This window comes from Molothrus aeneus, chromosome 5, assembly GCF_037042795.1.
Source record: "Molothrus aeneus isolate 106 chromosome 5, BPBGC_Maene_1.0, whole genome shotgun sequence".
Lineage (NCBI taxonomy): Eukaryota > Metazoa > Chordata > Aves > Passeriformes > Icteridae > Molothrus > Molothrus aeneus.
In genome coordinates this window covers 25,745,188-25,762,808 of record NC_089650.1, presented here as the reverse complement: position 1 = coordinate 25,762,808, position 17,621 = coordinate 25,745,188, and the positions used below count along the sequence as shown (strand labels likewise).

General features: G+C 43.0%; 1 protein-coding gene across 1 annotated transcript in view; it reads left to right on the top strand.

Moving 5' to 3' along the window:
* The window catches only part of PLXNC1 (plexin C1), a 71,224-nt gene extending 57,248 nt beyond the window's left edge, over positions 1-13,976 (top strand). The window contains exons 24-31 of the mRNA XM_066549755.1: positions 2,989-3,043; positions 4,056-4,087; positions 4,176-4,283; positions 6,213-6,376; positions 6,790-6,937; positions 8,753-8,893; positions 8,990-9,064; positions 10,726-13,976. Coding sequence (XP_066405852.1) covers positions 2,989-3,043; positions 4,056-4,087; positions 4,176-4,283; positions 6,213-6,376; positions 6,790-6,937; positions 8,753-8,893; positions 8,990-9,064; positions 10,726-10,830 — 828 coding nt within the window. The 3' untranslated portion in view covers positions 10,831-13,976. The remainder of the gene's footprint in view (positions 1-2,988; positions 3,044-4,055; positions 4,088-4,175; positions 4,284-6,212; positions 6,377-6,789; positions 6,938-8,752; positions 8,894-8,989; positions 9,065-10,725) is intronic.
* The last annotated feature ends 3,645 nt before the right edge of the window (positions 13,977-17,621 follow it).

Genomic DNA, 17,621 nt, shown 5'->3' with positions numbered 1-17,621 from the left:
CTTGTAGAGATTTTGTACAAATTAGGGCATTGTAGTGTTGCAGTTTGAGCCTGTACAGCACAGGTCAGTGTAGATTTGAATTAGATTAGGTGTTGGAACTTCTGTCCAATGCAGCAGTGCCTGCCCTCTTTACCACAGGCAGCTATTGCAGGTGCTCCCTGCTTTCCCCAGCAGCCTGGAGCTGCTGTATGCCTGGAGCTCATGGCAAGCTGTGGCTCATGGGTGTCAGACATCATGGCAGGTAAGTCTGCTCCACTGGTCTCTGTCATCCGTGGGTATCTTTGTCCCAGCCCTTGTTTTGTCTGAGGTTTCTGCAGGCAAGGGTTTCTTGCAGATGCAAGTTAGGTAGGAGGCACAGTTGTTTTTGCAAAGCTGTAACTACACTAATTATAGCTTAGCAGCTGCCTTATGGAAATTGTACTGCATGTCTCTTCCATAGTTTAGTTCACATTTTCTGACACTGATAAAATAATGTACGTTTTAGGCAAAAGCTCAGTGGTATTTTAGGCAGTGGCTTAGTGGCAAGTATTAGCCATTAGCACATCTAGTTTATTTTCTTGTATGTATATTGATGCAAAAAGGAATGTAAAAGTGTCTAGATAGCAAGAAAAAGGAACATTGCATACACTCTGTGAGGGCAGTAACATTGCCTGAGAAATTCCAACTTACATTTCAACAATGCCTTGAGTTTTGTGGCAAGCCTGAATTTTTCTTTTTGTTTACCAGTCTTAAATGCTAGAAAGTAACCAGATGTTGGAAATTGGGAAGTACCATCAAACTTTTTTAAGACACTGGAGCATGAGGGTTGTGTTGTGAGAGTCCCAAATCACCAATCAATCTTGAAAAAGTAGACTTAGTTTCTACACTGATTTTTAAAATATGCAAGAATGGTGCATTTGCATTCTTGTGTAGTATTTGTGAAGAGAAAAAAATCCACTGTTCTGTTAGACTCTCTTATGCCTCTGGCCTGTGTGCTACTCTTGCTCTATTTTTTGGCTCCTAGGAGGTTTATCAATATGTTTATTTATGAGGTCTGTACTATCACTTCCATGAGAATAACCACAAGCCATGATAAGAAAGTTGCTAATTATCTTGACATCTCATTCCCCACACAAGAACAGAGCAGGACACTCACTTTCAGATCTGCTGTGCAGTCACAGATCTCCAATTTCTCAGCTGTTAAGAGTACTACACGTTCCAGGAGCAGGCAGAGCCTCATAAGGCAAAACTGAATGTAATCCTGGGAGCTCACTGGCAAGGACTGGATTACAGTGAGGACAGGAAGCCTGGGGAGCAAGAGGCATAGAGCCACACTACCATGTCTTCTGTTTTGCAAAGTAGCTGTATTCCATGTTGTCTGGATTGGAAGAGATCTCTCTTTTCCCTGTTCGTCTCCCTCAATAATGCAACTGGCAAAGCAAAAACTTTTTCAGGTGTCCATGGGAGCAGCCCACCACAAAAAAAGTGATTTAGACAGCAAGATGCAAAAAGAAGGAGTTTTTTTAAATGTTTTTTTTTAATTGGATCATACTGTAAGAAACAGCAAGTATGGCTGCTGCAGTAATGATAAAGGGAAAGCATAGTCTACTTACTGCTAAAAGCATAATTTGTCCCAAAAATAAAACCTAGCGTATGGGCTTTGGTCATGGCTGCTCTGCAGCAATGCCTCAGATTCCTGGAGGGAAGCACAGTTCTCCCTGTGAGCTCTGCCATCTCCCTGAGGACAGAAGTCAACACATTTCAGCACTGAGCTGCCCCCCTACCTCTTGGGGAAGGAATGGAGGCAGCATGTTGCCCACATTGCTCTGGGAGGGGGTGAGCTGCTGGGTAGCATTGTTCCTGTTTATCTGTCTCCAGAGCCAAGTAGGAGGAATGTCTGGGTGTTGGTATCCCCTCACAAGCTAGCCTTACAGCATATTCCTATTTGTAGTGTGGTTTTCAAGTGTTCTGTGCTATCTAAAATAGTTCTGAAAGTCTGTATGATAGATGGAATCTCTGCAAAAAAAATCATAAAATAGATTGCATTTACTTTCCAGGAGCAAATGTAAGTGCAGATTTTTTTGGCACAAGACACAGCTTTTGATAGAGTATCTTAATGTTTAAACTGGTTTCTCACACCAGGCTGGCTGCCAAGGTTTAAAAAACACTTAAATTATTTTGGCAGAGATCCCTTCCTAGAACTGGCCGGTTGTTTTTGTAATTATAGAGGCAAGTACACTAGCACTTGGCAAGACTCAACATTTGATAGCAGAGCAGTGGTGTAGTTCTCAGTGGGAGCCATTTTTTAGTTACTCTTTGACAATTAAAGCATGGCTTGCCAGTTTGTTTTAAAGATAATGAGTAACATCCTGGCAGCACTATAAATTCAGGGAAGGAGGAGGTTGATTTTTCCTAGAAATCCCAAGATGGTAAGATACGGATCTTGGTCTTATGGTGTGTAAATATTTTGCTCAGTTTGAAAATAGTTCTTGGGAGCACCAGGCTAAACCTTCAGAATGGCCCCTCCACAGGACATAGGTAGAAGAGACTGAGCTGAAAAAAAGGGGAGCAGAAGAGAATTCACCCTTGTGTGCACCTCTCTGCCTCACCTTCCCATAAGATTCTGTTGCAGTGGGTGCAGAGAATTTAACCTGAGCAATCTATAGAAAAATGGATGCAAGAAACAGCACAGAGCAATACATGAAAATTAAAATGTCCACGTATGGGCTGAACCAGAAAAATCAAAGGAAGGGAAAGGTCTTCAAGGCTGGTGCACTGGAAGAGGTGCCTTCCCACATGGCTGGGTAATGCTGACAAGGTGCAGCTACTGCCTGTGCCTGAAAGCCCAGCCCTGGCTGCCTGCTGAAGGCTGTGCACACTGTGGTGAGAACAAAGCAGGCTGGGCTGTCCTGCACTGCCATGGGCTGAGGGACAGAGGAAATGAAACTGAGGCTTTTGTGAATTCTAAGCACGTCTGTTTCATCATGATATGTTTGTTTTTTCTTTCAGATTTCAAATGGAGCAACCATAAAGGTCTTCAAAAAGAAGGCAAATACCCGATCAGGTAACAAACTCACTGTGACCCATTTAAACTTTTGTGCAGAATGGTTGGGAATGCAGAGAACTGAGCTCTGATTGTATCTTGGGCAAAAGGAGGTCGGAGGAATTGGTACTTTAATAAAGTTGGGCCAAATGAAGAGCCCCAGCTCTGGGCCTCTGGCAGGCACAGTGGGCCTAAAAGCAAGAAAGAAGGCAAAGGAAAGAAGGACAGAAGGGCTTACAGTCCTCAGCAAATTATTGCCTAGAGATACAGGCTCATAGGCAGGAAAGCAGGACAGGGAAGTCCAGGTGACACAGAGGGAACAACTCTCTCTGCCTGGTGCCCAGAGCTGTGCATCACAGCCATAGTGCTGCACTGTCCAGAAGCAGGAATGATAAAACCCCCACCTTTTGGTAATTTTCCTTATTCTCTTGAGTGTGTTTCTGAAGGCTTTGACTTCACTGTCTGAGCAGCATGTCAGCAGATAAAGGGTCCTTACAGGGGGCCAGTTCAACTCACCTAACCCTGTGATGCAGGTTGCTCTGACCCAGCTGGTGGATGAGGGTAGAACTTTCTGTAGTCCCTATGAAGAAGCACACTCCTAACATGTGTTTCCTTATCATCAAAGTTAGGAGAGATGTGCATCTCTCCCTCAGCAAAGCTGAGGTGGTTTGTTCCCGGCCGTTGTGTTCAAGCCTGACCTCAGCCCACCTGCACTCAGCACTCCTAGAGGCTTAAACCCCTGCAATCATCTCATCTTGTCCTCCTTTCAGAGGAGCTGGGATTGCTGCCAGCTTACCCCAGCAGCAGAAAGGATGCTGTATCATAGTGGTCCAAGCTACAGGTTGGCACTAGGGAGGTGCACAGGGCCTGTGCATTTCTCAGAGGCTTCCCCCACACTCAGGCAGGAAAGGATGACACTGTCTCTGCTTGTTTGGCATCTTGGATGCACCCTGCTGCACGGCCCAGAGCCCAGCAGAACTCACAAGCTTTTAGCTGCGTGTTTCATTAATGGCTCTCTGCTTTTGTTGTTTAGATGTGGACTACTCAGATGAACACTGTCATTTGGTGAGTTGAACCATTCCACTGCTAAGTGGTAGATTTAATACTGAGCTGTATTTGGATCTATGTAATCTCTCTAATCTCTCTGTGACAGATTTTACCAGACTCAGAAGCAAACAAAGATGTGAAGGGAGCAGGTCACAAAGGAAAGCAAAAATTCAAAGTGAAAGAAATGTATCTCACAAAACTTCTGTCAACCAAGGTAAACTGTAAAGGCTTTATTTTGGAGGAGGGCTGGTGTTGGCTTGGATAGTTTGACATAACAGAAACACAAACTAAACCAGAAGTAGTGCAGACTTCCTGAGTGTAAATCAAATGTTAAATGAAAAGGTAGCATACAAAAATCACCGCGCTAACTATGGGGGATGACCATTTGCAAAGACAGACACATTTCAGGTTTTCTAATACTAGAGTTCTAAAATTGTCTGATTACACATAGTATCTCCTTAGTAAGCACAACCTTCTTCTCAGGTGAAAGAAAAAGGTTGTTATTTAGCCTATGGAAAGTGAGTTTTACCACAGAGTTCCATAGAGTGAGAATGAGCCCCTCTGGAATGACAGCTTTCAGTCAACAATCTCCTCATTCTGCTCTAGCGTTTGCCCACCTTAGAGACAACTTCTGAAGCCCGAGTTTCACAAGATACTGCCCACAAAATGAAATAATCTGTTATGGTTTCAGATTAGGCATTCAAAATAACTAGATTAACTTTAAAAGCAAGGTCCTTAGGATTTATACTAAAAGTACCTAATTTATAGAATGTACATTGCTTAGGAGTAAGTCCTGCTCACTCCCTCTGGTAACGTCATCTTGTTTCTGACTTAACTCCAAATGGTTAGAAAGCTCTTTGCAACAGCATATTGCATAAAATATTCATGGGTGCACAAAACTGAGCTGTGCAAGAGGCCTGAAGGGATGATGATTATAGCCTTCTTGCATTTAAAAGTCTATCTATCATTATTTAATTAGGCTGTTGATAGCATCTGAAGTAATTTGGGACAGTCCCCAAAGTGAGAGTGAAGACTGGTCATTTCTCATTACCTGTGAAAACTGACATGAGCCCTCAGGAAACGCTGGAGTAAACCAGTAATGTCTTATGGTGAAAGACTGAGGTACAGAAGAAAAGATCAGGCTTTTTAGAAACAGGCCTTTTAAAGGGCTTTAAATTAATCATCTTCTCCAAAGTAGGACACTGCCCTGAACAACAGAGCTGTGATATTCTTTGCTGTGAAATTCCTCTCATGATAGGCTGTGCACTAAAGGAAATTGCATCTCACCATCTCTCTCTCTGCTCCCCTCTCTCCCATACATGCACACAGTCACAATCTCCGAGTTTACCCCATGAAATGAACTGGCCAGAATTCATCAAGGCCCTGGGATATGATTAAATCCTTCTTGTCAAGAGAAGATTGGGCTGAACTGAGCTTCAGAACAGATGTGAAGAAATAAAGCACAAAACAGTGTTTTCCTTTGTTTGCCTCTACTTATAAATACTCTGTGATTATGTCAGTGAGTCCAGCAGCAACCAAACCCTTCCTTTAATGAGCCAAATATCTTCACTTATGTATCAGAAATATCCAGTTTTCAGTTCTTCTCTCTAATATTAGTGTCTTATAGCACCCAAAGCTGTTATTCTAGAATTAGATCAAGTGCCAGTGCCACTTGGCTGTGAAGTGTTGATGAGCACATGTGTTGAGCTTGTGTCAACAGATGGCACCTGGAAGACCACTGCCCTAGGAAAGTGGCTAAACTGCTTTTTTCTCACCTCCCCTTAATTCCAGTCACAAACTTCAAATGCTTTTAGCAACAGTGGCAACAGTATCATAAGAGTGGATGTCGTCTTTATTAGCCCAAGTGGTTCTTCCCACCTGTGATTTATCACGGAATTCACCATGATTCTCCTGTAACAGAGCTACAGGACATGTGACCTATGGAAGGAGCTCATTGTGATGTGTTGTAGATTCATTTTTGTTACTGTCCTGTTTGCCAATAACCTACGGCCTTGATGTTTGCCACAAGCATGTGGTAATTTTCTGTGTGTGGTTGTCTAGGGGGACACACAGCTCTCTAAGGTAAAACATCCTATTCTTTGTTTGTGTAATAGTAACAAAATATTAACTTTGTTACTTTTAGGTGGCAATTCATTCAGTTGTTGAAAAGCTCTTCAGGAGTATTTGGAGTTTACCCAACAATAAAGCACCTGTTGCCATCAAGTACTTTTTTGACTTTTTGGATGCCCAGGCTGAGAGTAAAAAAATTACTGATCCTGATGTGGTTCACATATGGAAAACCAACAGGTATGCCCATGGGATATACACAGGGGTGCGTGTGCTCTCTGAACACATAGTTGCAAAAATGAAATGTGTCAGGTGTGAGCAGAAGAATAAGATGTGGTTTGGCTTTGTGGATAACAGTAACTTTAGTGTATTGATTCAATACAGCACAATCAGAGCTTCCAGGTCTATGCAGCCTGCACACCGACTTCACACTCTGAAAGAAGTAGCTGCAGATTGGGAGCATTATTTGAAGCTGGGTGCCTGACAGATGTGTTTGCTCTGTAGCCTTTGTTCCCTGACCCTTTTTTTAGCGTGAAGAAGCAGCCAGGAATGTGCTTTGTTCCATGACTGCAGTTGCAATTAAGGACCATTTTAAAGCAGTTGTGCTACTTGAGTGGTTGATTTGAAAGATGTTTGTTCTTTCTCCTGTCTAGTCTTCCTCTTCGCTTCTGGGTGAACATACTGAAGAATCCCCAGTTTGTCTTTGACATTAAGAAGACTTCACACATAGATGGCTGTTTGTCTGTAATCGCACAGGCCTTCATGGATGCCTTTTCTCTCGCAGAACAGACACTGGGGAAGGTAATGCTGCCCCTCCAGTCTTCTCCTACTTGCTCAACCAATGTCTTTTTCAAATGTATAATGATTAAGATGATGAAATTCTGGATCTGCTGATATTGGGGGCAGAATTGTCAAGGGCCTAATTAAGCTGGGTTTCCATTCCTCGTTGCTCTGTCTCCTGAGATTGAAGAATTCACCAGTAGACAGATACAGCTATGAGAATGCCTTATTTATAGTTAACTGCTGCTTGTTTTCTCTGCAGTTCAGTTCTGCACAATAGGTGGCAAGAAGATGGAAATTGTAAGGTTCTAATGAAGTTTTAAACAAAGGTCTTAAAAGTATTAACATTATTTGATAAGTAGTCCAAATTTTGTCTGCCACACACCAGTGTGCAGAAGACACTCACAATAAGCTAGTGGAAGCTGTAACAATACTGAAAGACCTCTGAAGAGTGAAACAGTTCCTTTCACATGTATTAGCTGCTCCCTTTTTATATGCAAAATTATTTGCTGGAGCAAAAAGTTCAGGAATCTTACATTCAAAAATTCTTTAGTATGGTGTCCAGAACTCTGGGGATCAGAAATACTTCCTTTTTCCCCAGGTATTTTCCTTTTCTTTGGACCAAAGCAGGAAGTTTTTGTTCAGGCTCATACTACTGAGAAAAACAGGCTAGAAACTTTTTAGCCTGAAAAAATTTATATTAAAATGGACTAATTTCCTATGTGATCTAATCCAACTGCTTATCTGTTAAAGGTAAATAGCAATTAATGTGCTTGTTTCTCTTACTTTAGGAGTGAAGTATCGTAAATTAAAGCTAATCACATCACTTCCTTGATGGAAAAACTGCAAATGAGCATGGTTGTTAGGTTTCTGTGTTTAACATCCACTATGCAGAATTGTTGAAACAACAGCTCCTGTTAGCTATTTGAAAAGGGGTGCTGAAACCTGATAAAGGTTTGCAATGCAGCAAACATCTTGTTACCTTTTAGTACTAAAATGTATTTACCTTCATGATTTTTAGGCTTGAATCTTGAGACATCTTTTAGCCATTTAGAAAACAAACATTTAAATTATTTCATCACACATTAGAAGCATTTGTGACAACATAACACAAGGTTATGTCATTTATTGCCCAGAGCTTAAACAGGAAACTACCAGCACCCACTTTTACATTCTGAAAATCAGTTTTCCAGGTGGGGCTTTGGCTTCTATCACAAGCATCAGCACTTATTTCCTCAAATAAGCCTAAAGCTCCTGGATAGGCTAATGCTGACCTGGGTTGTTGAAGTCCTGGGGTGAAGAAAAATCCCTTTGGCTTTGTTCATCTGGCAGCCAGCTCTCCATGCTCTCAAACCCCTGAGGGAAAGGAGTAGTAGGGACCAAAGAGACTTAGGGGAACCTCTGCCAGGACAGCACCTAACAAGACTCTCTGGTGTGTCACTGCCAGGGATCTTTCCTTTCAGCACTACTGCTGTATCTTGTACGTAAATTGGGTTTTGGCCTCAGACCCTTTGGTTCAGCTTTCATAATCTTTCAGATCTAGGGATCTGTAAGGAGGAAGTGAGAAAGAAAAATATGTCTGAGGGACAAAAAGTCATCAATCCTGATGTCAATAGAAATAATTACATGGCAATTGTCACGAAAGACAATACACTATTAGTGAAATCCTGCCTCTGGTTTGCATCTTTGTTTTATAATCTTGGTTCCTTGCATATAAGTGCAGCAAAGAAAAATGAGTCACGCAGACACAATTAGATGTAATTAACTGCGTGGAGGTGGAACCTCAGGAAATCTGTGCTGTGAAAAGTTACAAGGCTTCAATTTTTTTCTTTTAAGGAAGCACCAACAAATAAACTTCTCTATGCTAAGGACATTCCTCTCTACAAGAAGGAGGTGAAAGCATACTACAAAGCCATCAGGGATCTGCCTCCATTGACCACTGCAGAGGTTGAAGAATTTCTAGCTCAGGAATCTAAGGTATGATTGAGAAGCAGCAACTTCATTTGCTTTCATGTTAAGTTGTTGTTTTTTTTTAAAGGAGAAGTATCTGACCAGAACTGTTGTCTGTTTTAGAAACATGAAAATGAATTTAATGAGAAAGTGGCCTTGTTTGAAATCTACAAATACATAGTGAAATACTATGACGAGGTAAGCACACCTGCAATTTCAGCTGAATCCTTAATGTGGGGTAACACAGTAACCAAGGGCTGGGCTGCTGTAGGACCTGCTGGGTGCCACTCCCAAGGCAGCCCCTCCTTAATGCAGCCGTGGCTGCCGCTGAGCTGGGAGGGGCTGGAGCAGCGCAGCCCCCAGGGCGCTGCAGCCTCCACCCCTCTGAGGGGGCACAGGCCAAAGGTTTTGTCAGTGCCCTTTACTGTCACTGCTGCATTGCACAGAGACAGTAGCAATAACATTTTCCCTGCACTTTTTGAGGAAGTTCCTATATAGCCAAGGCTTCTTGTTTTACTGTGTTTGCAGAGTCTCTGCAAATGCCCGTCACAACTCCTGTGCATGTGCTCCATTTCCCTGGAGGCTCAGAATCAGATTAGACTATAGCACCAGGGCTCTTGATTTCACAGTCAGTGCAAACACCTCAGTGGAGCACACAGCCTTAAAGCAAGAGGTGTCTGCCCCTTTCCCATCATAGCTGTCTTAATGCTCTCCCTCCTCTAATAGTCTTTCTCTTAAAAAGAAACAGCTATAGTTTCCAGTCCCTGCTATTACTAACAAAAGAAATCTTTTCTCAGCTGAAAGTTCTTAGTCACAGGCTACCTCTAAGCTGCTTTCTAAGAAAATCCCTGTCCTCCACTTTGCATGATAGGATTCTCCACTCCATTTTGTTCAGCATCCTTAACAGAGGCTGCGTGTGCCTGTGCAGGGACTCAGATAAGAGCCAGCTGGGGTGTGTTGCCTGAAGGCCTCCTTATGCTTCCAGCAGGTTGTCTGGGTTTCCCAGCAACCAGGCCTTTCTCTATTTCATCCTCAGCAGCAAGCACCAGCACTTGCTGTAGTCATCCAGCTCTCAGTCACCTGTTAGCTGGCTTACCACTTTTGATCTCTGACATCCCAAATTACCTGGATTCAGCATCAAATCTTTGCCTCCTGAAACAAGCTTGGGATCATACTCAAAATTGCACCATCCTTTATTAAGCTCATTAAAATGATTGATACAGGAGAATTCAGTGTACTTTCTAGTCTTAGTGCCCATTTTTGCTTTTTTGAAGCTAGTACTGGCTAAACATAGCCCATCCTTAGAAGGAAATCTTCCCTCTGCTCTTCCCCCTCTGGCTTTTGACTGGGAGCAGCTAAATCTCTTTCATTGTTTACTGAGACCTGTCCTTGTGTAGCATTGCCAGCAGAGATTTCAGACAGCAGTAGTGCTCCATTCTATCACCTGGGCCAGAGCCAAGTGGGTGAGTTAGAGGAAAAGAGGCAGTTTATTACCCTTGGCTTATAGGGCAGAAGAAGAGAAATAAAATATCACTTGCAAATCTTCTGTAGGGTAAAAGCTGGAGCACTGACCTTGCCTCACACTCTGAGAGATGAGCATGTGTTGGGTTTGTTTTGACTTTTTTGTTTGGCTCACTCATTCTTTTGTGGAAGTGTTGCAAGTCCTGTGATCAGAATGACTTGAAGGGAAAACTACCAAAATAAAGTGTTAAAGTCTGAAAACAATGTTTACAGATAAGCAGGCACTCAATGCATTTTTCTGTCAGTAGTTGTTAGAGTACAGAAAAACAGGCTTTATAAAATAGCAAGTAAAATAAGCATTAAAAACAATTATTCTCTCTTCTGCTAATTGTTAACAGATTATCAGCAAACTCGAGCGAGAACGGGGGTTTGAAGAAGTCCAGAAACAGCTCCAGCAAGTAAAAGCCTTATTTGATGAAAAGAAAAAATGCAAATGGCATTGAGCAGAGCACTGACTCACAGCACCACTGTGGAGGATTTTCTATTAGTGCTACTGTTCCCAAAACTGTTTTGACTGACTTTATGTACAGGGTTTGAAACATTTGGACACTCTTCTCCACTCTGACCATTCCACGTAATTGACGATTGGGAGTGAAATATGGGCATGGTTACATATTCACACAGGGGCATGTGAAAGTGAACCTAATGTTGGCAGGGTCAACATTTTTAGGTACTTGAGCACACATAACCCTTCAGTTGAAAAGTACCATCTAGTAAGCTTTTTGCTTACTTTAAAATAAGGTCATAGGAGATGTGTAAAATACACTGTAAGTTCAGAGTTGCCCATGTGAACTTGCAAGTTGCTTACCTCTTTTTTTTTAAGAGAAAAAGCTGATGTTTCACCACATCCTTTCAGCAGCTTGGCAAACTGTGAGGGTGAGAATACGGGTCAGCTGCAGCTTCCTTCCTTCCTTCCAGTCAAATGTTCACTAGATCTTGTTCAGAAAAAATAAACCACCAAAAAAACAACAACAACAAAAAAAAAAGAAAACTACCAAAACAAAAGAAAAACACAAAAAAAATCAACCTCAAACACATCAAAAAAACCCAACAACAACCTGGCACCAAAGTGACACTTAGGATAAGTGTGTTCAGCAGACACAGTGGGTCTGAGGTTGGAAGGCGAAATGCCACATGGCAGACTTACCTTTGTTAGGTTAGAAATTCCATGTCCAAAGTGAAGCAAACCACTGAGGGGAAGAAGTGAGGGGAGGCTTTTGGAGAAGGGCATTCAGCCACCATCAGTCTGTGTTTACATTTTTGACCTTTCCATCCTTAAATAAGCTGTGAAACACTTGTGAGCAGCTTCACAGCTGAAACTGCACTGCATCAGGACACTTGTGATTTGATGAAGCAGCTGCCCATGGCTGCACTTTGGTGCACAAACCTGTACTCAGGTGCATGATCAGCCCATGCATCAGTGCTGATGGTCCTGGCCAGCCTTGCCATCTGTGTACAAGGGCCTCACAGACCTAAAGCCAGCATGTGGGGGGGGTCAGCTCAAAGGTTGGTTTAATAATGTTTAAGAACAGGAAGACTGGGGTTTGAGACACTGATACAAACTTGCTGGGGTTGGGGTGGGGAGGGGTAACTGTCTGCCTTAGTCCAGCTGGGGTTTTTTGAGGCTTGGCCATTTTGGAAGAAAGGTGTCCATTACACTTGCATGGAAAGGCTGTGCTGCTGGGATGGGGCTGGGGCTGGGGCAGTGGCTTCTGAGCAAAGCCACAGAGGAGCAGCCATGGCTCTGGCTCTGCTACAGCACCAGCACAACCCTACCCTCCTCCTACAGAGCTGAAAGGGTTTGTCAGCCTGGACTCTGCTTCAGCCACAGGAGGCATGTTCTGAGGCTGTCACGTGCCCTTAGATTTGAGGTAAGGCATTCATGACAAGGAGATACATTTCCATACATTTCTGGAGGGATCCACCACTGCAGGTGAGTGGTATAGCACAGTGGCCCACAGGAGAGGGAAGAGCTGTCACCTGCCTTGGCAGTGGGAAAGGTGCCATGGGCTGTGAATGGCACAGGTGGCCCAGGTTTGGTACAGAAAGCCAGTGCTGGGGCTGTGAGCAGCCAGAGCTGGCTGCACAGGGTTCCCAGGCAGCAGAGGGGCACATGGTGCTGAGCTGGAGGAGCCCCAGAGCTCAGGCATGGTTGCTAATGCCGCCTGCTCTGGTCACAAAGGCAGCTGGCCCCAGGCACAATCCCAGTGGCAGAAGCAAGGCAGGTTGTTAATGTGGAGAAAAGCAAACACAAAACGGGGTCCTGCTGGTCTGCCCCTTCCCTACCATGTGATTGCACAAGTTGTTCCTCTTGCATACCTGAGAGGGCAGCCACCAACCAACCCATACTGTGATGGCTTTGTTGGTTTTTTTTTTAATTCAAGTCTTACACTTGCTATTAAGTTTACACTTTATACTTGATGGAATGTATGGCTTTGTTCAGGACACTGCACTACAATGTTGCAGTACTTTCAGCAGTTCTGTGCCTGGCACAATGTATTTTGATACGTTCAATTTTAATTGGAAAAAAACCCCACACACCTCTAACCTATCTTGCCCTCTGTCCTAAAAGAGTGGACCATGGCTTGACTAGCACTTAAGCTTGGAATACCTGCACGTAAGGGCTTGATTTTTATTGTTCTTAATCTAACCTTTTAAAGCAGCATCAAATAAATAGAAAAAGCACAGTAATTGATACTGAAGGAGAGGCAGGAGTGGATTATACTTTCCAGTTAGTTCTCTTCTGCTTCAGGTGTTTGCTGGCAGTGCTTTCAAATGAACTGTGATAGTTTTGTTCAACAGTAACCTTCTGTACAGGCAGAAAAGACAACTCCAACATTTCTGCTTGAAAAACTGTAAAATATAATCTGTTTGCGTGGGTCTGATCCTGTGAACTTCACTATATGTGTTTATATTGATGAGGAAATGAAAATCAGTCCTATTCTGTATTTGTACTACTGCTTGTTTGCTACAATAGCTTTAATGATTTCTAGAGATTAAGTATGTGTTGAAGCAGGCCCTGTAGCTTTACCTACAGCCTGGAATAGGATTATTGCCTTTTATTCAAGCCTCCTAAACAGTGTCACTCTGTTAGTAAACCATTTTTAAGTCATACTGGGACTTTGTAACCCATCAAGTGGATCTCACTAAGTGATGTGAAGTATAATTAAGTGATTGTGGCTCTTTTGGTAGGTTTGGGTCAGCATACAAAACATTGGCACACCTTCTGTATCTGCAATTTGCCATTACTGTCACACAGAGAAAAAGAACCACCTCTGACTATTATGGGTATTATGGCAACACAACAGTTCTAATCGCATCCTCAGAAATGAAAAGCAAACTTCTCTTCAACTTACTTTCCATGTTTACAGGCAAACTGCTATGGCAAACAGCGTGTTTCTAACACTAGCTTACAGAGCATTATTTTGCAGTCATCTAGTTTGAAGTCAAATCTTACTAATGTGTAAAGTAATTCCTGTTGTACAGAAGTTAATCTGTTGTTTAAAATGAATGGTTAAAAAAAGTGCAAAAGACAAATACATGTTGGTGTTTGTATGGGTTTATCTAGAATAAAAGCATTTGGAGGTTAGCTTGATTGTGTACTTTAAAATGGTTACAAGAAAGCAAACACAGCTGGTAACAATGCAAGGTCATGCAAGGAATGGAGTGTAAGACACAGAGGGGCATCAGATGAGAAGCAGTGCTGCAGCTCCAGCCCTGCAGGTCAGCACAGCACACTTCCATCAGCCTGAAATTGGGAAGAAGAGGAACAGGAAGGTAGAACATAACTTCTGATGATGCTGGGGAGGGTAGGGACTGGCCTAAACTCCAGCAGCTACAGAGTCTGAATGGAGGGGGATTCCCTGGGCCAGAGGATTCCCAGTCGCCTTCCCACCTGTGGGAAGCAGGAAAAGGCCAGGGGCAGGCTGATTGTGCAGTGCCTGCCACACCTCCACACAGCCTTCAGGATTTTCACTTCAACTGCACCACTTAACAGCTCTGAGGGTGATGATACTTTTAAAAAACTAAACATGTTAAAAAGGATGATAACCCAATAATCCTTCTTTCAGGAGAAGGTGCTTAAGGGACAGGAAATAAGCTTTCACACAAAAAGCCTGGGACCAACTGGGAAAGGTAGCCCACAGACCAAGTGCTGACCATCATTCCTCCTCCTGCCATTACCCTTTTTCTGCCCTCCTAGTCTTACCTGGTTTGTATGAACCTCCCCTGCTCCCTGACGTCAGAGAGCACCTTGCTGACACAGCCGCGGCTGGGGACAGAAACATGAAGCTAACAGTGGTTCCGGGCTAGTAGATCCTGGTGACCATCCCGTTTGGCAAAGCTGGCTCAGGCACAGAGAGTTACTTTGTACAAGTTCATACTGCAGGAGCAGCATAAATAGCTCCTGTTACTTCTAATGGCTACACTGTTTTCCTCAGAGAAGTTTAACAAATTCCCCAAGAATTTGCATAAACCCTGGTTTAGGAATGGTATTCCCTAATTTAGTTCTCCCACTGACACACTGGAAAACATGCTCTGCTCTCCCACTGCCTCACCTCCCCTCCCCTGAGGCAGGATGGAGAGGAGAACTGGAGGCAGAAAAACTAAAGATCATGAGATAAGAACAACTTACTGGAAACAGCAATGAGATAAGAAAATGATCAGTAACAGGAACAATACTAATGACAGAGGGTAGAAGGGAGGCAGATTTACACGTGCATGCTACATAAGCCAAAAGGATCCCCTGACCCTGAGCCCAGAAAATGAGGTAGTGTAGAATAACCCCAGCTCCCAGCCACAGCCCCCCTGGTACTGCAAAAATTAACCCTGTCCTGGCTGGAACCAAGACAAATCCTTATACTTACACACTATGCAAAGTGAAAAATGCAGCCTCTGGAGAGAAGAGTTGAGTCAATGCCGGTGTCATTCCTTTGCTATTCCTACAGTCTAACAGCAATACTCAATAACCTATTACAAGAGATTGCACAGTGTATTCTCACTGTCCCATGTTTTTGTTGCAGTACTTTGAAAACAACAACAACGACCACAAACCAAATACAAACAAACAAAAACCTAGATAAAAAAATTCCTCCAGTTCCAGGGAAATAATCATTATTGGATTATCAGGTAAAAAAAATTTAGATAAATAATTCATCCTTCACAAATTTCTGGACTGATAATGAACTGAAAAAAATATATTCAACTTAGAATAAATATTTTTGTTGTAGTTAACAAATTAGAGTAGGAATAAATACAGACTTATATTTACTTAATGCAAAGGCAATTTATTATACTAATCTCTGCTATATTATATTAAAAAATCCAATTATTTCCCATTCCCTTTATAGAAATACAAGAGGCACATTGTCAAGGGTAACAAATAGAAGTTTTCAGAGCTTTTAAAATTTCATTTTATCCTTTTTATCTGCATCAAAATACCAACCTAGATGTGGATTACAGCATTGTTAGTGATCAAAACTGCAACCCAGAGTAGCATACATTAACTTTCACATTGAAAGAGTAAGAGGATATTATCAAGTGTTAAAGGATTTATAAAAAATTGTTTTAAATTTTTATATTAAATGTCAGTTTTATTTCAAACAATCCAAACCTTGTAAAACAATTTTCAAAGTTTCTTGCGCTAAGATTATTTAATGTTTTGACTTTATGGAAAAAAAATGAAAAACAAACCTTATTGAGAAGGGATCTTGGCAATAGTTCACAGAATCACAGAATGGTTTGTGTTGGAAGGGACCAAAGATCATCTGGTTCCAATCCCCCTGCCATGGGCAGGCACACCATCCACTATTACAGGTTGCTCAAAACCCCATCCAACCTGGCCTTGAACACTTCCAGGGATGGGACATGCACAGCTTCTCTGGACAACCTGTTCCAGTTCCTCACCACCTCCACAGGAAAGGATTTCTTCCTAATATCGAAACCTGCCCTTTTTCAGTTTAAAACTGTTGCCCCTTGTCCTCTGACACTCTCTGGACATAGAAAAAGTCCCCCTCAGTTTTATAGCCCCCTTTAGATACTGGAAGAATAATGTCTCCCTGAAGCCTCCCTTGCCCTGCAGGCCATGCTGCTTTTGCTGCAGCCCAGGATGTGGTTGGGCTTCTGGGCTGTGAATGCACACTGCTGGCTTGTGACCAGCCCTTCATCCATGAGAACTCCACTGTCCTTCTCTGCAGGGCTGGTCTCAGTGACTTCTTTTCCCAGTCTGTAGTCACATTTGGGATTTTCCCTACCCAGATGCAGCACCTTGCACTTGGACTTGCTGAACTACATAATGTCCCCATGGGCCCACATCCGGATGACATCCCTTCCTGCTATCATGTCAGCAACCCTGCTGAGGCTGCACTTGACCTCACTGCCAGTCATCAATGAAGGTACTGAAGAGCATCGGTCCCAAGAGTGAGCTCTGAGGGACCCCAGTCAGCACCATCCTCTGCCTGGACATTGAGCCATGGACTACAACTCTGGCTGTGTCCATCCAGCCAATTCCTTATCCACTGAATGATGATTCACCCATCAAATCCATGTCTCTTCTGTCTGGAGATCAGCCATGTCATGTGGGACTGTACCAAAGGCCTCACAGAAGTCTAAATGATGACATTTGTTGGTGTTCCCCTGTCAACTGTTGCTGTCACTCCATCATACAATTTGCCCATAGAAAAGGCATGATGGCTACCTTGGCTGCCCTCCTTGTCTTTCACTTGCCTCAGCACATCTTCTCGAAGGATCTGCTCCATGATCATCACAGACACAGAGGTGAGGCACACCAGTCTGTAGTTTCACGGTTCATCCTTTCTTCCTTTTTTAAAAATGGGAGCAATGTTTCCCTTTTTCCAGTCACTGAGGGCATCACCTGATTGCCATGACATCCAAACAAGCAACAACATCAGCCAGTTCCCTTGGGGCCCTGAGATGCACATCATCAGGTCCCACAGACTTGTGCCTATTCAGCTTCATCAAATCATCCCAAACCTGCTCTTGGCTTATAGTGGAAGGCACTTCAGTTGCCCTACACATGCTCAGAGAAGCAGCACTTCAGAGAACTGGAAAGTCGAGTGGACCAGAAAAACTCTGCAATTGAATCTCATTATTGAGCCTGTAACTGCTGCTATGCTAAATATCATTCCACTGGTAACACAAATTCAGGGTGTAGCCTCCTCATTAATGGCAACCCTGCATATTCTTTGTATGATTCCCAGTGAGAAAAGTCCTTAGA